This window comes from Kogia breviceps, chromosome 9, assembly GCF_026419965.1.
Source record: "Kogia breviceps isolate mKogBre1 chromosome 9, mKogBre1 haplotype 1, whole genome shotgun sequence".
NCBI classification, from domain to species: Eukaryota; Metazoa; Chordata; class Mammalia; order Artiodactyla; family Physeteridae; genus Kogia; species Kogia breviceps.
Window position 1 is genome coordinate 6,259,878 of NC_081318.1, and position 21,728 is coordinate 6,281,605.

General features: G+C 52.0%; 2 protein-coding genes across 8 annotated transcripts in view; one reads left to right on the forward strand and one right to left on the reverse strand.

Moving 5' to 3' along the window:
• Window positions 1–532: 532 nt before the first annotated feature.
• Window positions 533–18,185, forward strand: GBX1 (gastrulation brain homeobox 1). Its single transcript, XM_059074137.2, has 2 exons — window positions 533–1,064; window positions 16,958–18,185. The coding sequence occupies exons 1-2, from the start codon at window positions 533–535 to the stop codon at window positions 17,527–17,529; spliced, it is 1,104 nt and encodes a 367-aa protein (XP_058930120.1). The 3' UTR covers window positions 17,530–18,185.
• Window positions 18,186–20,961: 2,776 nt separating this feature from the next.
• The window catches only part of AGAP3 (ArfGAP with GTPase domain, ankyrin repeat and PH domain 3), a 60,004-nt gene continuing 59,237 nt past the window's right edge, over window positions 20,962–21,728 (reverse strand). For all 7 annotated transcript variants that reach the window (XM_067041830.1, XM_067041832.1, XM_059074106.2 and 4 more), the window contains one exon: window positions 20,962–21,663. In XM_067041830.1, coding sequence (XP_066897931.1) covers window positions 21,457–21,663 — 207 coding nt within the window. In that variant the 3' untranslated portion in view covers window positions 20,962–21,456. The remainder of the gene's footprint in view (window positions 21,664–21,728) is intronic.

Genomic DNA, 21,728 nt, shown 5'->3' on the forward strand with positions numbered 1-21,728 from the left:
CAGCTCGCAGTCCACGCCCAGGGCTGGGTGGGCAGAGGGGGGGCGGGCCGGCTGGAGGGAGGGGCACCGGCCCAGCAGCTGCCGCTGCCTTCTCGTCGGCCGCAAACTTTCACAAAGCGGCGTGTCCGGCCTCATCAATCTCCATTAATAATAGTTGGTTGGGCTGCGGGGGGCGGGCGGGGGTCCCGGGCCGGCCGGCCGGCCGGGCCGCTGGGAACGGGTTCTGCGGAGGGAGCGGGAGCCGGGCGCGGCGGCTGCGGGCGGAGGGAGGAAGTGAAGCGTAATTTGAGGAAGATGGATGAGTCCGGAGGGCGACACCCCCAGCCCTCCCGCTCGCCCGCCCCCTCCCTCCTTATGAGAGAGAGAGGGAGCGCGGCGCCGGAGCCACACTGCGCCGAGCCCGCGCCCCGCCGGCACCTCGGCCCGGGAGCCAGCGAGCGAGCCCTGCGTGTCCGCGCGGGGCGCCCGAGCCGCGGGGCGCACGGCGGCGCCCGGAGGGGAGCGCCCTGGGGCGACCGCAGCTCCGGGCACCATGCAGAGAGCCGGAGGCGGCGGCGCCCCCGGGGGCAGCGGCGGGGGCGGCGGCGGGGGCCCGGGCGCTGCCTTCTCCATCGACTCCCTGATCGGGCCGCCGCCGCCGCGCTCCGGCCACTTGCTCTACACCGGCTACCCCATGTTCATGCCCTACCGGCCCCTCGTGCTGCCGCAGGCGCTGGCCCCCGCGCCGCTGCCCGCCGGCCTCCCGCCCCTCGGCCCGCTGGCCTCCTTCGCCGGCCGCCTGACCAACACCTTCTGCGCGGGGCTGGGCCAGGCCGTGCCCTCGATGGTGGCGCTGACCACCGCGCTGCCCAGCTTCGCGGAGCCGCCCGACGCCTTCTACGGGACCCCGGAGCTCGCTGCCGCCGCCGCCGCCGCCACTGCCACCCGAAACAACCCCGAGCCGGGCGGCCGACGCCCGGAGGGCGGGCTGGAAGCCGAAGAGCTGCTGCCCGCCCGGGAGAAAGTGGCAGACCCCGCACCGCCCCCGCCTCTGCACTTCTCAGAGACTTTCCCAAGTCTGCCGGGTAAGTGCCGGGCGACCAGGGCGCCGGGCGGGAGGCTCGTTCACCTGGAAGTCCCAGGCAGCTCAGAGTCTCGGCACCTGCCTGGAGCCCTGGAATCCCAGACCCCCAGGTGGCGGGCTCGGCGGAGCCACCTCCAATACCGCTGCCAACGCGGCAGCACCGCCGCCCCGCTGTGTCTCCAGCGTGCCCGCAGCCTCACCGGAGACTCGCCAGCGCTCCCGCCAGAGCAGTGCCTTTCCTCCCAGCAGTCTAGTCCTGCAGCCGCAGCTCCTGCGTCTCCTTTTCAGAAGCCCTTCATTTTTCTCCTCTGCTGGGGATAGAGAAGCTGCCAGTGTGGGATTCCTGGGGACACCAGCATGACCCCAGGGTGAGGGTACAGTGGGGCAGCTGTCAGTTCATTAAGGGCTTCTGAAGAGACGATTGTACTGACCCCAAATGGGCTCTGTGAACGCGGGGGCAAAGAGAGGGTCTTAAAGTGGTGCTCACGGTGAGGGTGACCCATCTTTCTCTTACAGTTGTAGAGGTCACGTCTTTATTGGCGCGTTTAGAGCTAAGCCTTGAAGAACCAAGTAGGGGTCCTCAGGGACCATTAGCTAGCAGGGGGCTAGCACTGCTGGACCAAGGTTGACTGGGAGGCCAAGAGACAGGCTACATGCTGGGCTGAGTTGGGTGTGTCCCAAAGGCCTGGAGTCCAGAATCCAGCTAAGATTCTGGAACCAGTGAGATTCAGCTAAGACATATTCAGGAATCCTGGATCCTCCATAGGAGGATTCCCTCTCAATAGAGGCAAGGTGTTTTCAAGCTGAACCCTGTTGCGAATCAATCTAAACAGGCTTCCCTATTGATCCTTAACCTCCAGAAGCTGAAGAAGCTTTCCGCTATCCAGGGGCAGATTCAGGTGTGCTGAGATCCAAAGCTTACTCAGTTTGGTGGGTGGGCCCTATTTAAGAAAAAATGGGCTGCGTGCAAGTGTGGCGATCCTGAGGCTTAAAGTTCTTTAGCCTCAGGAGGAACCTACCTCTGCTTAACCAGCTTAGCAGGTGGAAGTGACCCAGGAGGCCTGGGGGCTGACTCTAGTGGAGACAAGAAGGAAAGCCAAGAGCCCTTTTGTCCTTTGCCAGGAGAGAGCAATTTCTGAGGATAGGTTCCTGGGCCCTTCCTTGAAATTGTCCAAAGGGCTAATACCTCTTCCAGACCCCAGGGCTGCTGTAGAGTCTGCCTTCCTCTTCTTTGCCCCTCTGGCCCTGAGCATTTTGGCTTTGGGGATTCAGCTGTTGGTTTTTTTTGTACCTGGTTGGACCAGGAGGAACCAGTGACTGAAGTCTAAGCAGCATCTCCTGAGGAGGCCCGAAAGGAAATGATAGAGCAGCAGCTGGAAGGTGGGAGGAGATGTCCACAGATAAAAGGGGCCAGAGTGGGGGGAGGAGGAGCGCAGGCAGGAGGGTGGGAAGAGGAAGGGATGGGTGGGCTTTTTGAATAGGGTGGTCCTAAGGCAGAAAAGGGTGCAAGGCAGGCGTCAGAGGGGTGGCTTTGGAGGCAGTAGGAAAACCAGACACCTGAGGAAGAGATGAGCTGAGGGGCAGGAAAGACAAAGACACCCCAGTGGAGGGGAGCTGGGGGGATTATCCCCAGACCATAGGAGAAGAAGCAACGTGTCCTACTCTTTCAGCTTCCCCTCAGTTCTTACTTTTACCCATTTGTATAATGGGGGCTCTTTTCTGAAGCAGATAGAATATTGGCAGTAAAACCAGACAGAGAGAGAGAGAGAGAGAGAGAGAGAGAGAGAGAAATAAACAGAAGGAGGAAAAGAAGAGAAGAGAAATACTGAGGAATGGAATAGAGGAAAGGGTGAACAAATGGCTGGGTACCCAGATTATGCAAAGCGCGTATGAGAAAGGAGAGGGCCACCTATTGGAAGAGACATGTGCAAGGGAGTTCTAGCGTTGGCTGCCCGAAAAGGGACCAGTATTTCTGGAACAGAAGTGTGTGTATATGTGAAAGAGTTCTGTCTTGAGAGGATTAGGAAGGAACTAAATAAATATGCTAGTAGGAAAGAAAGGAAAGTTTCAACACTAGGAGTAATTTTTTTAAAAAGGTTTTTCAATACTCGGAGTGATAAGAAACTGGAATTTATACATATAGAATGATGAAGGAAAGATCTTCATCACCTGAAGGGAATATTGGAAGCAATAAAGAGATTGTTCTTTGTCCTTGGAGTAAAGACAAGGAATTTCTTCGCTAAGAACGATGGGAAGGAGACCTTACAGAGGAAGAATTCTGAGAGGTGCTGGAGTGAAGGCAGTCATTCATTGGGAAGAGAGACACATAAAGGGTTTACAGCGGGGCTTGCGGAGCTGAGCGGTAAGGAGAGGTTTCAGAAGGAACATTCGAAGGGGATAATGAGCGGGAGGTCTTCTCTGTGACCGCAGCTTCTTTTCCCTCTCAGCGCAGACGCTCTCAACCCTTCCTTGCCACTCCCGTGCACCTTCCCAGTCTTGATTTTTCCCTTACGTAGTCGAGAAAAGAAATGGCAATTCCAGAAATGTTAGACATCACATCAGTTTGGGGAGTGATGACACATGCATGCTGAAAGTGGTGGGAAAACAAACCGTTCATTCGGGGAATTGTATTAGAGTATTTAGCATGAAGTAAGAGAGTTCTCGGATTGAATAAAGGGGTTGAAACCTCAACATAGTAGAGTTTGGAGAAGGAACGACATTTTTTAAATGACGGGGAAGAATTGCTGTCCCAGTTTGAATGGGTGACATGGGTCTGAAATTATTAATTTACATTTGTCTAGGGTTTTACAATTACTAGCCCTTTTAATGAAATTATGGTGAAGATAGGCCAATTTGGAGAACGGTGAGCAAAGTTCTTTTTGTCGGGAATTAGAAGGACTATTTCTAAAAATTTTTCTGAGAGTTGAGACAGATAGCACCCTACTAGAACTGATGAAGAAGAAAACAGAACTTTATTATGATTAGATGGCAGGGGTAGAAGCTATATTAGCAGGCAAAAAGAAATACTGTGTACAGAAATAATGGGGTAGAAAAGGTATTGAGAATGGTATACAGAAAATAATTCTAGGTTTGACATGTGGGAGCAGTGGGGGTAGCTGGGAGAGGTGTCCTAGGAGGAGTGATAACAGAGAATTTTGAATTAGTAGGGAAGATTTAAAAGTATGAATCAACAGAAGCGTCCAGAGTAGTGCTGTCTAGCAAGTCATTTATGTAATTAAAATAATTTTATTAGCCACATTCAAATAGTAAAATGAAACAGGTGAAACTAACTTTATAGTATATTTTATTTAACCCAGCATGTCCAAAATATTATTTCAGCATTAATCAATATAAAAAACTTTCAGGAGATGTTTTATATCTCTTTTTCATACTAAGTCTGAAACCCAGTGTGTATTTTACACATTCAGCACATCTCAGTTCCAACTAGCCATGTTTCAGGTGGTCCATAGCCGCACGTGGACCATATTCGACATATCAGATCGAGAGAGTTGTAAGAACAGTCATGTGACAGTGATGAGGGAAAAGGAGCTTTGAAATGGGTGGACAGTGAAGTCCTTGATGTATTAGGAATACGGAGAGAAGAGAGCAGTAAGCCCCAAATGACAGGAAAAAAGAGAATTCTGCCTTGAATGGGACAGGGAGAGATGATCTTCTGTGTGAAGGTGTGTGTGAGCTCTGACGGTTATCAAAGCTAACTTAAGGATGGGGTGTGAATACACATCACAGAGAGGACAGGTGAAGAGGATGCTGTGTGCTGGGGAATGATGAAAAGAGCTGGCCATTTGGAGAAATGCAGGAGAAAACTTTCAATTGCAGGTGTCTAGAGCAGTGATTCATTCAGGGAGAAAACGGTTGGATTGCCTGAAAACAAATAGTTAAGAGGTGAGGGATGGTGGACACTCCATATGTAATTGTTGGACTGACGGTACAAATCCAGTGAGAGATTGATATGAAAGATAATGCCAGTACTGAGCATGGTGAAGAAAAGAACATTTGTGGTTGAGATGGTGTAGAAAAGAGAACATGATGGGACAAAACTGGGAGATGGCAGTGTAGTGAGCATTATTTTTTAAAACTAAACCGAAAAAGATGTGCTAATTTCTGAATAGAGGTTGGCAATAATCGTGGAAATCATGCAAGGAGACTAGGGAAACTTGCTGGGAGCATCATGATACCTGAATGCTCGTTGCTGTAAGTCAAGCACCGGTTATAGCTAGCGAACATTGTAGATGACCATCAGTTTCTGAATAGGTCTCCATTATGCCTGTCAAGAGATAATTACTGATGAGAGAAAAACAGGAAAGGATAATGTGACATGGAATCAGAGACTTCTGTTGTTAGAAACAGGAGGGAGGTTTTTCTTGGGAGTGATGGAGAGCATGTTTTCCTAGAAATTTTGAGGAAGAGCATACAGGGAGAGTGATTGCTCCATTGACATTTATAGAAAGGCAAATGTTGCATTAACTTAATGTGATTGAAGGAACGTCTATTTAGGAATCGTGACACATGGGTTCAGGTCTCAACTTCGTCAATCATTAGCTGGACAACTTTAGCAAGCCACTTAGTTCAATTCAGGGAACGTTGATTGTGTGTCTGTTATGGTCTTAGTATTGTTTAAAACACTACAGGAGATTCAAAGTCTTAAAACTTCTCTAGGCTTCAGTTTCCTCACCTGTAACATAAAAGTTTTAGTTCTGATGATTTTTAATGTTCCTTTCAATTTCATAGAATTAAAGCTTATTTCTCTAGACTCAGTGTTTAGTCGGGCTGTTAACACAGACTCCATGGACCTCCTGTGAGGAGATCTGTTAATTATGGGTGGGAAAAAAATGACATCTTTATTTCTACTAACTTCTTACTAAAATTTGGCACTTCCTATAATTATGAAGGTAGGCCAGAAACCATGGTAGTTTCCCCAGTACCTGAGATTTTTGTCACCCATAGGAATCACAGATATTTTCATAGAAATTTACAGTCTTTGGTGACATCTTGTTGTTTAATGATTTAGTAAAGAAACATAAATTATTCTCAAATGCATTTAAAATATTTGATAACTAGATTTTATGTAATTGGCTTCTAATGTAATCCTGTGTGTTTTATGTTATGCACCTAAAAGCATTATTCCAAGAAGGGGTTCACAGGCTTTGTCAGGCTGCCAAAGAGACCCTGGTTGAGAGAGAGAGATCTCAGAAATGACAGCGGAAAATGTGACTGGAGGATTGGAATGCGATCCTGAGACGCCTTGTGCCATAGTGAAGGTGGCACTTGGGAGGGTTGGAAGACAGAGGGGCCTCGGCTGTGACAAATGCAACTACGGAGATACAGATTCTAGATGGTTAGGAGCATAATTCTTAGACTCAGAGTGATGGGCATGAATGGTCTGTACTGGGAGTAACGGGGGAGAGGCAGTGATTGGAATAATGAGGGGGAAATGCTTTAATTGGAAAGGAGGAGGAGCATAATCTAAGCAAAGTGCTTTGCATTGACAGTAACGTTACTCTCCATGCAATACAATGGGAAGCTATAGGCAAGGATTTTGCCTTGGAAATAACGGGGAAAGAAGGATCTTGGCAGTGAAACGGACTGGGAATCAGGAAACAGCAATGAGAGAAGCAGTGGGGTAGATGTACGAAAAGAGAGAAGCTTAAATAGGAACGATGAGAAGGAAAGAGTTCGCTGGGGGAGAACCTTTACCTCAGGGGGATGGGAAACCCCCCAGGCCGGGGTCGGACAGAGGAAACCCCTCATCTGAGACAGTGAAAAGGACAGGGTGCTGTATGCGCTTGTGGTGCCCACGGCTGTGATGGCGATAAAGGAGGTCTGGATTAGGAGTGGTAGAGCAGAGGTTGGGGTGTTTCATTGGTGATGAGATCATGCTGGGAGAAAGTTACAGCTTGGAGTAATGTGGAAGAAGTGCTGATGTGCTGATTGGGACAGTGCTAGGGAAAAGAGATGCTTGAATTTGGTGTGATAGAAGAGTGACCGTCACGAGTTGAATCAAGTGCTAGTAGGAAGAGACAGCACTGTATGGCAGGTAGTCATGAGGCAGTGCCTTCATCCCCTTCCCGTCGTGGAAGGGAAAGGAATACTCTTCCGGTGATGAAGTGAGAAGTCTGTATTAGAGGCAAATGCGGCCGGCGGGGGAGGGCTGGGGGGCGGGGCGTGGAGCGCGGGGGCTGCCGGGACTAACAGAGACTAGGGTTATGAGGAGAAAGCACTGAGGGTAATGGGAGGTGGATTTCTTGACCGTGAATTATGGAGGGAGTGGTATTAAAGTAGAAGTATTGGGTAAGCTGGAACTCTGCATTGGAAGCAATGGGAAGAGAAGTGATGCAGCCGTGTACTAGGAGGGAGGAGGATGAAACTATCCCAAGGGCGAAGGGAAGAAGCACTTTGTGCTGGAATAGGTGGTAACTATCCTATAAATTATGCAGAGATACTGGGAGTATGGAACTGATTGGTCTTGGCCAAATCACACCTCTGTGTGTCCCAGCTTCCTCATCAGTAAAATTAGGGGTTTGAATTAGGTGATCTCTAAGGTCGCTCCAGCTCTACAATTCTGTTTTTATCTGTAAGGATACTTTTATTAATGAATTGTTCCCTTAAAAAAAAAAAAAGAGCCATCCTGAGCAAAGGGATTGGGAGAAGAGATTGTGTACTTCCCAGTGCTGAGTTATCGGGGTCACTGAGGAGGAGGCGCCTGGATGCCTGCCTCTTGAGATGAAGTCAGGGCTGGGCTTTCGGACGGAAAAGCCTCCATCATCTGGGATCCGGATGGTGTTACCTGAGCTCTGGCCGTTTACAGCCATCGTACCGAATGAGAGAAACATCTGATAAAGGCGGGGGTAGATCTTGTCTAGGCCAAAGAGATTGCGGATGGACTGTGACCAAGTTGAGGTGGTGAGGAAGCAAGCAGTGCCCACAAAGAAGAGCTGTGCTGTGAGATCAGTACCTGGTCTTCTGCATTATTTCTCCATCTGGTGCAGAAGTTATGATAGGGTGACGGTGGGTTTCAGTCTCTTTTTCATTCAGTGATAACAAAGAGATGTGGTGTCGCCCAGAGGAACACACACAGGCTTTGGTCGCAGATCTAGGCACCACCCTTTTCGTGATCTACAGCAAAATACTGACCTCTGCAGTCTCCGTTCTCTCACCAGTAAAATAAGGGCAACAGTTCTTACCTCACAGAGTTAAGGATTAAATGAGAAGATACTTGTCCAGTATCCTAAAGTAATAGGTATGCAAGAAATTATGTGTTGTCCATGTACTGGAAATGGATGGGAATTAAGCTTTCCTGGGAATTAAGTTGGGAAAGAGCTCTTTATTAGGAGTTGTGATGTACGGTACAGTACAGTACAGCACTCTCTGTACGGAAAAGGACAAATTAGAAATAGCCCTGTATTCCGAGAACTGGGTGTATGGGGCTTGCCAGGAGAGAACGTTGCATGAACCTAATAGGGGTAGATTTCGAGTTTTGTCTTTAGCTCTTTCTCCCTCTTTTCAGTTTTCCTGTCTCACATTTTGGTGAGACACTCTGTGTGGACAGTCTGTGGACATGGCTGCCCAAAGCCCTTCTGTGTCCCACTGGGGCCTGTTCTTCCTTTCTGTTAAAACAAACATAAAACCCAAAGCAAGGAAGCAAACAAACAAAAAAATACCTCTCCTTTTTTCTTCATCAGAATTCCTATTCCCTCATATATCTGATCTCAACTTAGTGTTAGGAGCACAGCTATTGGATTAAAGTAATTCACACTGGATGGATTATGGAGATTTTTTACAGTCCAAATACATTTCAGACTTGTGAAATTGTAGGTGGCATTATTGTGAGTAGTCTGAGGGGCGGCCTGGGTTTCTTTCTGGAGAAATCACTCTGGGCGGGGCCGGCGTGGGAGCGAGGTGGAGGGGCTTCTCCTTCCTTGGGGTAGATCTTACCTACCCCAAGATAGTGGCGTTGTCACTTCTAGTCAGAGCGGTGTCTGCAGTCAGAGCTCTTTGGGTTGCTTGTGACAGTAGCTCAGCTCTAATTTAAGCCAAAATGGACATTTATTGACTCACGTGGACCCAAAAATGCAAACAGTGTCGTTAGCTCTTCTTTTCTTGCTCTCAGTCTGGCTCCTGTCTCTTGTCTTTGCCTCATTTTCTCCAGACGAGAGGAAGGGGAGGGCCCAAGCATGAGCAACGCTAAATTTTTATAATCCCAGATCGGGACCCCAGTGAATTCTAGCACATGGAAAATCCTAGGACATCTGATTCACTAGCTCGAGTCAAGTCCCCAGAGAGACCGGATGTGCGGATTGGTCAGCTCCAGGTCACCCTCCTTGTGGTCGAGAAGGTGGAGGAACGCCATTGACAGCCCCACTCTCCTGGGCGGTTGACGGGGAGCCGTGGCCAAAGGAAGGGGGTACTGTTAGTGAGCAGGAGGGGTAAGGGGTGCTGGGCAGACGAAAACAAAGCCTGAACAGATGTCCATCAACCAGAAGAACCGAATGTGCCTTTAACTCCCTTTCAGTCTTAGGGAGGAAAGCCTTCTCCCTGGCTAGGTAAGCGGTGCGAAGAGCGCTGGGTACTGGGAGTGAGGCTCTGAGAGGGGTCTGTACTGGGGACGGCAGGCGGGAGGAGAATGTCTGTTCCTCAGTGAGGCCGACTCCTGGGCAAGGGAGAGCTGTCCTTGAGGGGTGAGAGGCACTTGTACACCAGAAGCTAGAGAAAATTGGTATTAAAACAAAACTGTTTCCACAAATGGGCAGTATTATTCTTTAAATGAGAAAATACATTCCTAAATAAAAGAAACGGTGACTGCTAAGATTACATCATGCAAACCAATAATGACGGAAAAAACAGCAGAAAGATTTGGAGGGAATTTTGTCTTGGGAATGATGGGAAAAGTAGCCTGTGAAAGGACAAAGGTGGAGTTTGTTGAGTGAGGCCTCTTCTGTGGCGGTTTTAAGAATCTTCTCTGAGAAACGTAAGGGAAGATGTTGATGATTAGGCTGGAGCTCTGGGTGATAAAAGAAAGGGATGAGGTCTAAACTAAAACTGGGTTTGATAGGAAGGCTATTTATCTGATGAGGCATCTGGAGAGGACTTTTACTTCAAGTGGAGGAAAGAGAAGATATTTTACCGGAAAGGATAGAAAGAGCCTTGATTGGAGGGTTAGGAGACCAGGATTCTAGACCTGGCTCTGTGCCTAACTGTGTGCCTGGGGAAAATAATTTCATCTTTTTTCTTTTAATTTTTTAAAATTTTTGGCTGTTTTGGGTCTTCGCTGCCGTGCGCAGGCTTCCTCTAGTTGCGGCGAGCAGGGGCTGCTCTTCGTTTGCGGCGCGCGGGCTTCTCACTGCGGTGGCGACTCTTGTTGCCGAGCACGGGCTCTACACGCGTGAGCTTCAGTAGTTGTGGCTCGCGGGCTCTAGAGCGCAGGCTCAGTAGTTGTGGCACACAGGCTTAGTTGCTCCATGGCATGTGGGATCTTCCCGGACTGGGGCTCGAACCCGTGTCCCCTGCATTGGCAGGCGGATTCTTAACCACTGTGCCACCAGGGAAGCCCCATTTCTTTTCTTTTCTTTTTCTTTTTTTTTTTTTTTGCGGTACGCAGGCCTCTCACTGTCGTGGCCTCTCCCGTTGCGGAGCACAGGCTCCGGACGCGCAGGCTCAGTGGCCATGGCTCACGGGCCCAGCCGCTCCGCGGCACGTGGGATCCTCCCGGACCAGGGCACGAACCCGCGTCCCCTGCATCGGCAGGTGGGCTCTCAACCACTGCGCCACCAGGGAAGCCCCTATTTCATCCTTTTGAAACTCAGTTTTTTCACCTGAAAATAAGGTTACTAACCTCCCATTACTACTACTGATAGGTCAGCCATACTTCAGTGAGTTGCTCAAAGATGAAAGAATAAGTGTGAAAGTGCTTGGGAAAGTTAAAGGTCATACAAGGGCGCTCTTGGCAATGATGATGTTAATATGCCATGAAAGGAACTCTGAGCTTGGGGCGGTGGGGAAGTCGCAATGAACTTGTCATGAAGGTGGGAGCGATGTAGAGGAAGTTCTGATGTCCATTTGGAGTTAAGAATGCTGAAGAGTCATGGGGAAATGGGGGAGAGAGAAAGTGAATTTTCCTTCCTGTACCTCATATTATAGGAAGGAGTAGTAGCATAATGTGGGCATGAAATTAATGAGGATGAATGAAAAACACATTGAAAGTGAGCTAGTTGCCATCAAGGACGGGCGAAGGTACCGTCTCCAAAAGAAACAAAGAAATAATTACGTACTGGGCATGCTGATGCAGTGAGAGTGGTGGCAAACATGCCTCTTTTTTGAGGGGTGACCTGGGTTTTTTCCCACTTTTTGACCCCACCCAAATTGGTTCTGCATTCAGGAAGCTGGGTAGTTGTCTGGAGAGTGGTTTGGGGCGTGTGAGGGTAGTGGCTCTTTCAATGGAAGGAAGTGAAGTCAGCACTGAGTGTAATGGGGGAGAGACTTCTCCTCGGTGCTTAATGAGGACGGGGTTTTACGTCGGCTGGGCCACAGCAGGAATGGCACAGGGGCTCAGTCAAAAGTAGTTCTCCAGGCCTGGGGGTGGTTTCCGCTCCACGACCCAGGCCCAGCGTCCTTGGTGACCTCAGCCGCAGACTCCCTCTCTGGATGGCACAGAGTCCGGTGCTACTTGTTCTTTCTCATGGAGGATACCTACCACGGATTCTTTTGCCCTTGATTTCTTCCCCGGTCTGACCTGACTCGTTACCAAGTTAGCGCTTCTCTTCCTCTCGGAAGGAAGACCCCCTGCAAGGGCGCCCCTGGAGTCTGAGTGCTGCTCTCGGGGGTGGAATAATGCCCCTGGAGTGGGCTCTACAAGTAATCATGGTTCGCACCCTGAGATATCTGCTGCTTAGGATAATAGCATCTACCAGGAGAACTCTGTATGGTCCCTAATAACTCGTCGGCTTCAGTGTCATTTCCCCTGGATAGATACCAAAGTCTTTTCGCAGACTGTAGACTTACCCACAGGGAACAAGCTGAAAACAATGTACTCTTTTTTTTCTTTTCTTTTATATTGGGGTATAGTTGATTTACAGTGTTGTGTTAGTTTCAGGTGTACAGCAAAGTGATTTAGTTATACATATACATGTATCTATTCTTTGTCAGATTCTTTTCTCATATAGGTTATTACAGAGTACTGAGTAAAATTCCCTGTGCTATACAGTAGGTCCTTATTGATTATCTATTTTATATATAAAACAATGTACTCTTATATTACCAATAATGTCATTTTCATACACAAAGGACAGAACCTCTCTGTTTGGCCTACCTACCTACCTACCTACCTAGCACAGTAAAATTGTTTCCAATTAAACATTTTTCCTTTTGCTAGAATTTTTCTCATCAGGATCATTATTTCCCATTGAAAATTTTCTACGTCTTGTTTTGTTGATCAAGTTTTTTTGTTCACGTCAACCAACTATAGCATCTGCAGTTAGAAATGCACTTTTGTGGACATTATATCTACCAGGTCCAATTATTCTAAATCAAAGTTTGCAAACAGAAATTTTATCAAGGTGTGCCTCTGTTAAGTTTCAGCCAAAACCATTTTTCTAGGCACCATCTTTGTTTTGAGTATAGTTACTATTAGTATTCACTATGAATTGGATAAAAGAAAATAGTTTGCATTTATTTTTTAGCTCATTCATGAGAAAACAGTAAAGCTGTTTCAGGATTGCTATATCGTAAAGGGTCGAACTGATGTCCAAGCCTTCCGAATAGTTTCCATCACTTGGGGTCTTGCATTCTAAAGTGCTCCATCTGTCGGTGGAGCAAAGAACAAACAGCAGGGCTCCAGATGCATCACTGTCTAGGGTGGGAAAATGTAGGGCGTGTTGCTTTTTTTTCGAAAGCTTTTTACTCTCTTCCCCCCGTGCCCCGATTTTTTTCTGTTTTCTCCCTAAACTTTTCAGCCCTTTCAGGTTCTCTTACTCATCATCTACTTCTTCTGCCGCTATGTCTGCCCCACCTTCCATGCCCCAGTTCTCCTCCTCCTGCTGTGCCTTTCCTTCTCCCTCCTCCTCAGCCTCACTCACTGTCCCAGACCCTCTCCTCTGAGAGCTTAGCTGTGTTTTCCCCTCTTGGTTGCTTTCTTCTATTTCGCCACCCCCACCTCCTTAGAAGAGTTGCTTATCAGAGCCCTCAATGTCATGATTCTAAAGGCTCAGGGAGGCACTCTTGCCCCTACCACTCAGGATCCCACTGGGATCAAGTAACTAAGAGAGGTTGTGAACCTGTGCTTCTTATATGGCTTTAAAAACAGCACTGGCGGGTGGCCCACTCATGTGGGCTTGATTTTATGGAATCTGTCTGAAGACAGAGGGATGGATGGTTTGATCTCAGGAGGGCCCTGCCAGATCAGGAACCTGGGAACCTCATCTCAGTCATCACCAGTTTAGGTTTCTTGGACACCCCTTGGGTGCTTGGAGCTGTGCTAAATGATTTCATCCTTCAAGCCCTGAAATCCAGTTTCTGTCTTTTTAGCAGCTGTTTAAAATACTGTAATATTGGGCTCTGTTTTAACAAGCTTTTGTTATTCTTTCTGTTATTCTATTCTTTCTGTTATTCTTTCTTTACTGCAAACCATGTTTTAAAAATCAGAAATTAAAAGTTGGAGGATTTAGTGATGATGTTGGGGGTTGTTCTTGATTTCCTTGAGCATAAGATCCTATAGATTCCTACCGCATATGGGTTCCTCTACAGCGAATGTGAGATCAGAGGGCACACTGAAAAGTGGGTAGAAGAATATTCACGGAGAGAATGTCTTATGCCCGGAGCTGGGGAGAAGGAGCAGGGCTGTAGCGGATAGTTTAGGAGAGGCTTGAGAAAGGAGGGACAGAGATGGAGAGTGAGAAAGTGCTTGGGAATGGTTTCCTCCATTCAGTCAACAAATACTTATGCAGTGCCTACTCTGTGCGGGTAACTTTCTAGATGCTGGGGATACAGCCATAAATAACAAATAAATAAATAATGGTTACCTTCATGGAGCTTATGTTCTAATAGGAAGAGACAGCCAATAAAATAAGTTAATAAAGTTAGTGACACATACTACAGCAACAAGTAAAGCAGAGAAGGGAGATCGGGAGTGTTGGGAGTTTTAACTTTAAAAAGGATGATCCGAGAAGGTCTCATTGATAAAGACCTGAAGGACATAGGGAGTGAGTCAGTGCAGAAACCTAGGTGAAGAATATAGTATTTCAAACAGAAGAATAATTGGGGCGGGGGAGGGGCAGAAGCAGGAGAAAATGTTGATGAACTGGGTAAGAGACGAGGGTGACTTGGGCTAGTTGGACACGGAGGAGGTGGTGAGAAGTCGGGTTGGGGGTATTTTAGAGGCGGCAGCACTAGCGAGATTTGCTGATGGGCTGGGCATGGGCTGTGAGAGAGAGAAGGTCTGGTCTGAACAACAGGGAAGATGGAGTTACCATTAACCGAGATGGGAAAGACGGGGGGTTCAGATGGGGAAGAGCTGGCTCAGGAGAAGTCTGAGGAATTCCGTTTGGGACACGTTACGCTTGAGTTCCGGGGAAGAGGAAAATGGTGTGGGAAAGAGCCCTTAATGACGTGAAAGGGGAACGCAAGGATTTGAATCTTGCAGCAATTAAACAGATTTTGGCTAGATAAGGAAGAAAGCCCGGGGTGGTGGGAGCATCATGAGGGGTACGTCACCTCTGGACGGTGGATGTATCTATTGACAGCTCACAGAGCTGGGTGCTGGTGGAGCTTGGGTGGGCTGTTAGCGACCGCAGCCCACCCGCCGGTGGCAGCAGCGAGCAGGGACCGCGTCGGAAGTCTGGGTGAGGCTAAACCAGGGTGTGCCACGTGGGCTTTGCAGAGGTCAGGCAAAGCATGAAGCCCTCCAAGAAGAGGCAGGGGCTCAGGCATAAAGATACCCCTGGGGTGTGAGATGAGAACACTGACTGAGGTGGAGGTGGGTGATCTGGGCAGGGGCTGAGTTCTGGCCTCTAAGGAAAATAATGCAAATGTGGTTCCTGAGGAAAAGGAGCAGGTGTGGACTGCATCGGTGAGGGGGAAGGACAACTCTGAGATGCGGAAGGGAACTGAAAGTGACTGGGCTGGTCCTGGAGGCCCTGAGAAGTTTCTGCAGGGGGGCAGGCAGATGGCAGGGGTTAGCGAGGAGCGCCAGCCAAGCTCTGAGCGCTGGGGTGCCGTGCGGCCGCGCACGCACACGCACAGCCCCGTTCTCTTATAAAGCATTTCACTGGTGCCCCAAGTCCCTTAGCTCTGGTTTACAGTCTCAACCTCAGAGTGCGCTTAGGAGTGTGCCCGTGCCATGCGGTGATGTGGGTAGATGCGCCGCCATGGCTACGGAGTCCTCCCCGCTTTACGCAGTGAACTCCCCTGGTGAGGAGCTGGCTGCTCGGTTTACGGGTTACCTGCTGTCTTTTCTACGGGTTGGTTTTCTTTTGACTTTTCGTTGCTCCACTGTTTATTGGTCCTTTGGGCAGAAAACAAGGGAGTTTGTAAAAACTCAAACACTGAAAACATTCGTAATGTAAGCGTCAATAGATAAGAAGATTAAAACCAATGGCTGAGTTAAATTTTAGGATTATGTATGGATTAAAATGTTTATACGCCTGTGATTACAAATAATCAGTAGTCTACTGAGTCAAAATCTCTTCCTCCGTTTTCCTCTCTGTATCTTCCCTCGCTGAACTTCTGTTTCTTCCTCCTCCTCCCATACTGCCCCGAGTCCTCTCACTGACACCAAGCTCAGGGCCCTCAGGATTCTGAACTTGGGCAGAAAGCAGCTGTTTGTGCTTCTAGGCAACCTTGGCTGGGGAAGAGGGAGGGTGGAAAAGAGATGATGTCTTTTTAAAGTTAAGGAGAAGGATTGAAAGGGTCCTGGAGGGCTAAGTAATTGGAAGAAAACTCTGGCCACTGATAAGGTGGCGTGCGGCGGGGCGGGCTCCCTGCTCTGGGCTGGACGGTCTGGTAAAGGCGAATTGGGCAGGTGGGTACGGAAACCTCCGGACGCGCAGGTGCTCGGGGAACACTTCTTGGACCCCGATGGCGGCAGGGGGAGGGACTCAGATGACCCTGAAGTTTCCATCTGGAAATGAGATTCTGAGATTCCAGGACTTCCTGGCGGTGCAGTGGTTTAGACTCTGCACTTCCAATGCAGGGGGCGCGGGTTCGATTCCTGGTCGGGGGCCTAAGATCCCACATGGCGTGCGGCGGCGGCCAAAAGGTTTAAAAAAAAAGATTACAGATTTAGGGAAGAGGGCAGGGAAGGAGGCACGGAACGGAGGTGAGCGCGCATCTCCTCCCGCTAGGCCAGCGAGGAGTCCTAGGAGGGTAGCAAAGGCTGCAGCTGTGGTCTCCCCCTCTCTCCTGCAAAAGAGAATTCCCTGACGTCGCTCGCTCCTGCCTCTAGCCACTGAAAGGACCCCAAGCCAGGTTCCGCACCGCTTCCCTCCGACCTGCGGCTGCCGGTCGGGGTCCGGAGGGGCGGGCAGCGGAGCGGCGGGTCTGGACAGGGCCGGAAGGCCGCGGGTAGGGGAAGCGAGGTCGCAGGGGTGGGGGTGGCGGTGTCACAGTCCTGGGGACGGTGCTCTTTTGATCCATGCCTGTTGCCGCCCCCACTTTGCGGAGTGAAGTCTGTGCTGGTTAATACCTTTCTTCCCATCTCTTTGTCTTCCCGAACCTCTTCCCACCCCCACCCCGGATGTCTCCCCCCGCCCCGTCCCATCCCCTCTACGTCTGTGTCTCCTCCTGCTGTCGTGCCGTCCACGCCTGGCCACGGTTCCACGTGCCGCCTCCAACCTGTGTGCCTTCCGCTCGCCTCTGCCCCCATCCGTTGGCCCTCACTCCCCACAGCAGAGGGGAAGGTGTACAGCTCAGATGAGGAGAAGCTGGAGGCACCGGCGGGAGACCCCGCAGGCAGCGGGCAGGAGGAAGAGGGCTCGGGCGGTGACAGCGAGGACGACGGCTTCCCGGACGGTTCCGCAGGGGGCCCCGGGGCCCTGCTGGGACCCAAACCGAAGCTAACGGGGAGCCTGGGGACTGGAGCTGAGGAGGGGGCCCCGGCGGTGGCGGTCCCGGCCCCTGGGGGCAAGAGCCGGCGGCGCCGCACAGCCTTTACCAGCGAGCAGCTTTTGGAGCTGGAGAAGGAGTTTCATTGCAAGAAATACCTGAGCTTGACCGAGCGCTCCCAGATCGCCCACGCCCTCAAGCTCAGTGAGGTGCAGGTCAAGATCTGGTTTCAGAATCGGCGGGCCAAGTGGAAGCGCATCAAAGCTGGCAATGGGAGCGGCCGCTCCGGGGAGCCTGTGAGAAACCCCAAGATTGTCGTGCCTATCCCCGTGCACGTCAACAGGTTCGCGGTGCGGAGCCAGCACCAGCAGATGAGCGGGGCGCCCGGCCCCGAGGGGCTCCCGGGGACCTCCTGAGTCCGCTCGGAGGCTGGGCTAGGGTTCTGGGGGCCAGGGCGGCTCCCGCTGTGCTCCTGCCCTGGACGGGGCTCAGTCGGCAATTAACGTAGCTCTAGGGGGGCTCTCCTGGCTCTTGGCCCTGAGCCACTCCAGAGGCCCCCAGGACTGCGGCTGCAGGGCTAAAGGGGCTTAGGTTCTTCCTGCCGAGGAGCTGCTGGGACCCAGGTGGACCCCTAGGGCTTGGAAGCTTCCTGGCTAATTAATGCCCTGGAATCGCTTCTGACGGGGATGGGAGGAAGCCAGGCTGAGACCTAGCCAAGCTGATGACAGCTCCTTATTTATTTTGTGTGAAGTTTGTATATATGGAGCTCTCTGCCTCTGTCTGTCTGCACCCCTGAGAGGGATCGGGGAGTCTGTGTGTTTCCTCCATCCTCAGCCGGTTTGGTTCCATCTCACCGCCCCAGGGTGGGTACCGCCTCGCCTGTCTGTAGTACGGGACGCGCAGAGAAGCGAAGTGGAACTGTCAGTAGCCCCTTAGAAACCCTTCAGCACTCACCGTGTCCTTCGTGTAACTACCTCCACGAACGTCCTTTCCCGCCGCAGGTGCTGCCCGCCGTTCGCGCCTCCAGCTCTCGTGCTCCTAACGCGGCACCTCTTTCCTCTTTACCATTAAACAGGCAAGCTTCTGCACCTCTGCTTTCTGCTCTTTGGAAGAGTTTGCAGACTTCAGGTAGAGGGTTCACTCCCTTTTGTATTCTGAGGGGAAATGAAGTACTTGACCCTAGCTTAGATGGGGTGTGTCTGGCCGTGTCTTAGTAGGTGGAGGTTATCAGTCGTGTGAGGGACTGGGGCCAGCCGGGGGCTCCCCCCCGCCGTCACCTGGGAGCCCATTAATAAATCCTCTCCTATGTAGAGGACATGGCAGCTTAGTCCATCTCTGTTGCTCTGATACTCCAGACATCAGGGCCTGGAGTAAAAAGACCCATTTCTAGTGCTCTGTTTTCAACAGCATCAATTGTGGTCTCCCCCCCCCCCGCCCCCACCCATTGCACCGTTTACAAAGCTTGGGATCCCAAGTCCTCTTCGGTTATAAAATGAGGTTGGTTGAGAGGGCTCGCTGCGACGTGGACAAGGCAGGAATGTACCTGACGGTTCTGGAAGGCTGTGTGCTGCGGAGGAGGCTTGGGGGTTGGAGTTCTGCGAGCACATTGAGGAACAGCGTTAATGGCGGACGAAGCAAACGTACAGACGTGAGGCTTCAGGGGCACTTGCAAGAAACAGAGTAGACCTAGAGGGAAACGAGACAAGCCCACCTTCACAGACGGGCTACCATCCTGTACCAGCTGTGGAGCCAGGCCGCACAGGCCTCGGGGGGACAGAGTTACCACAGAAACCAGCTGAAGTTGGTGTCATGGTTAACGGGGCTTCCTGGGAAGAAACAGGACCTGCATTGATTTGGGAGGAGAGGTGGAGTAGAACAGAAAAGAAAAATTGGCTGTGAGTGAGGCAAGGGCAGAGAGGGGAGGGAAGTCCAGCTCCGTCCAGCTCCGTCCAGCCCCGGCCGGCTTCCTCACCTGCGTCAGAGGGCGTGTTGCTGCTGTTCTCGCTTCCTGGTTTGCAAGCCAGCCTCTGTCTGGTTGCTCACGTCTGTTGCCTGCCTCTTCCAGGGAGACTGAGACAGCCCTTCCCTGGCAGCGCTTTCCTCCTAGCTGGTTCTGGCAACCAAACGGAACGCAGCCTGGAGCTGTGACTGGTCACGAGCGATGGTGGCACGGTGCCCTGGCTGGGACACACACAGCCAGGGTCCTATCTTTTGGCTAAATTCCAGCAAGGCTGGAGAATCAGGCTGAAAAAAATGTAGTCCAGACCAGCCCCATTCCTGATCTAGATCAAGGCTGTCTGCTACCTTCGACTTTGACTCACCCACATGGGGAACCTACAGAGTGAGAGGTTTTTTTTGTTTTTTTTTTTCTTTTTTTGCGGTACGCGGGCCTCTCACAGCTGTGGCCTCTCCCGTTGCGGAGCACAGGCTCCGGACGCGCAGGCTCAGCGTCCACGGCTCATGGGCCCAGCCGCTCCGTGGCACGTGGGATCTTCCCGGACCGGGGCACAAACCCACGTCCCCTGCATCAGTAGGCGGACTCCCAACCGCTGCGCCACCAGGGGAGCCCAGGTGAGATTCTTTTTAGCAGAGAAGCCAGGCAGAGGCCGAGGACCCCAGGAGCGGTGGTAGTCTTGCTGTCAGGAATCCGCGTCCCGCAGGTCTAGCAAGGGCTGGAGCGGAGGCCCTCTGGCTCTGCCCCCGGGGAGGGGAAGGGGGGGCGGGGAGGAGAACTAGGAAGACCAAGGCCTTGATCTGCCCTTTTCTTCTGCCTTCGCCTCTGAAGCCTCCTCAACTCTACCAGGCAGCGTTCAGCCACCCCAGGGGCTTCTTTTCCTCGGGGGACCTGGAGGTGATTATTGCTAGTATTTTCTGAGCCCAGGAACCCAGTCTCACACACGCCCATGGCCCTGTCTCTGTTCTGTCCTTATCCTTGTGTTTAAGGCTCTTGTCAGCCTGGCAAAAGGGGCTGTGGACCGAGACACTAAAATGTGGTTTCCTCTCTGAATAGCTTTACTTGGTTAATTTCCCTACACGTGGGCAAGGGCGGTGCAGAGCGCCAGCCCGCACACCCAGTGTGCAAGGGCCGCCAGCAGAGCAGCTCCAGGAACGGGGAGCAACGGGCTCCCTGGGGAGTGGGGACCCTAACTTAGCAGTTCTTACCCTTCAAGAACAGGCACAGAGGGGTTTCTCCCAGGTTTTCTTTCTAGAATAACTAAGGGATAGTCCGAGGGAAAAGCGGAAGCTCCGGATTCTGCCTCCAGTTTGGCAAAGGGGGTGGCGGGAGTCACGGGGGCTGTTCTGCCGTCGGTGACCTACCGCCTCCCCTTTCCTCAAACGCAAAGCCTAGGGGTGAGTTCCCCAGAGACTCGCTGCCACTCAACCCATCCCGGGCACAGACCCGCGTGGCGCCCTGAACCGCTGGCTTCGGGGCTGGCTCCAGACGCCTAGGAAGGGGGACAGTGCTCCTGCCTTCTCTGTGGGCGAGCTCTGGGCAGCGCGGCTGCGGCGTGAGGCCACGGGACGGAACGCTGATGGGGACGAGGAGGCCGACAGAAAGCCGTCCTGAGGGTGGAGGGGGAGCGCCGAGCGCGTCTCTCCTCCTGGCGGGGTTCACTGCCTGCGCGGCTGACAGCTACGCCCCTGGCAAGAGAGGGCTGAGAGGAACGCAGGCAGGAGGCCGGGGGCTACCCAGCCTCCAGCCTGCCTCCTGGCCGGGGGTGGGGGGAGTGGGTGGATGGGGTACCCCAAAGTAAAGTACAGCAAACATGAGAAGACAGGGACAAAGGAGAAGAGAGAGACGAGAGGGGCATTTTCGGAACGGCAGGGAGATGAGAGGGGAGACGAAGGCCACACGCACGGTCTGGTTTATTGGCACATCTCACACGCACCAAATATGTACACAAACATAAATATTCCACTGTACACATTTACATGGGACTCGCAGGTCACCCCCCAGCGTCTGCGCCACCCAGGCTCCGTTTTAGGAGGAGGCTCCCGGGGGGCCGGCGCGGGAAGGTAGGAATCTGGAGGCGGGCGAGGTCCCGCCCCACCTCTCCTCCCAGCGCCTCCAAAGGGTCCTCTGTCCCTCTGCAGCGGCACCGGAGGGAAGGGGCCAGGCACCCCCCAGTCCTCCTGCCGCAGCTCCAAGCCCGGCGTCCCCTCTGACCCTTCTGTCTCTCCCGGTTAGTTCTTCCCTTTGACTCCCCCCGTCTCCCCGTCCTCCTTCCTCTGTGCATGCCCCTGCTTCTCAGTCTCTGTGCATTTATTTCTCCCAGCGCCTGTAGGGAGGTGGGTCCCCGGGCCCTGGAGTCCTTGCGGCCCCTCTGCCCTCTTCCTGGGCCTTACAGGAGACTAGGGCTTCGGTGCAGCTCGGCGGAGGCGCCGGTGCCGTTGGCAGGCTCTCTGCTGGGGGTCGGGGCTAAGCTGCAGCCCTCCCCGGGGCAGCCGTGCTGGATCAGGATGTCTGCGCACTCCTGGCTGCCGGCCCGGCGAGCGTAGGCCAGCGGGGTCAGGCCCCGGGCGTCCCGGCTCCTCACGTCCACCCCGTACTGCAGGAGAGAGCACGTTTTCACGGTCGGCGGGGCACGGCGGGCAAGGTGTGGGTTCCCGGGGA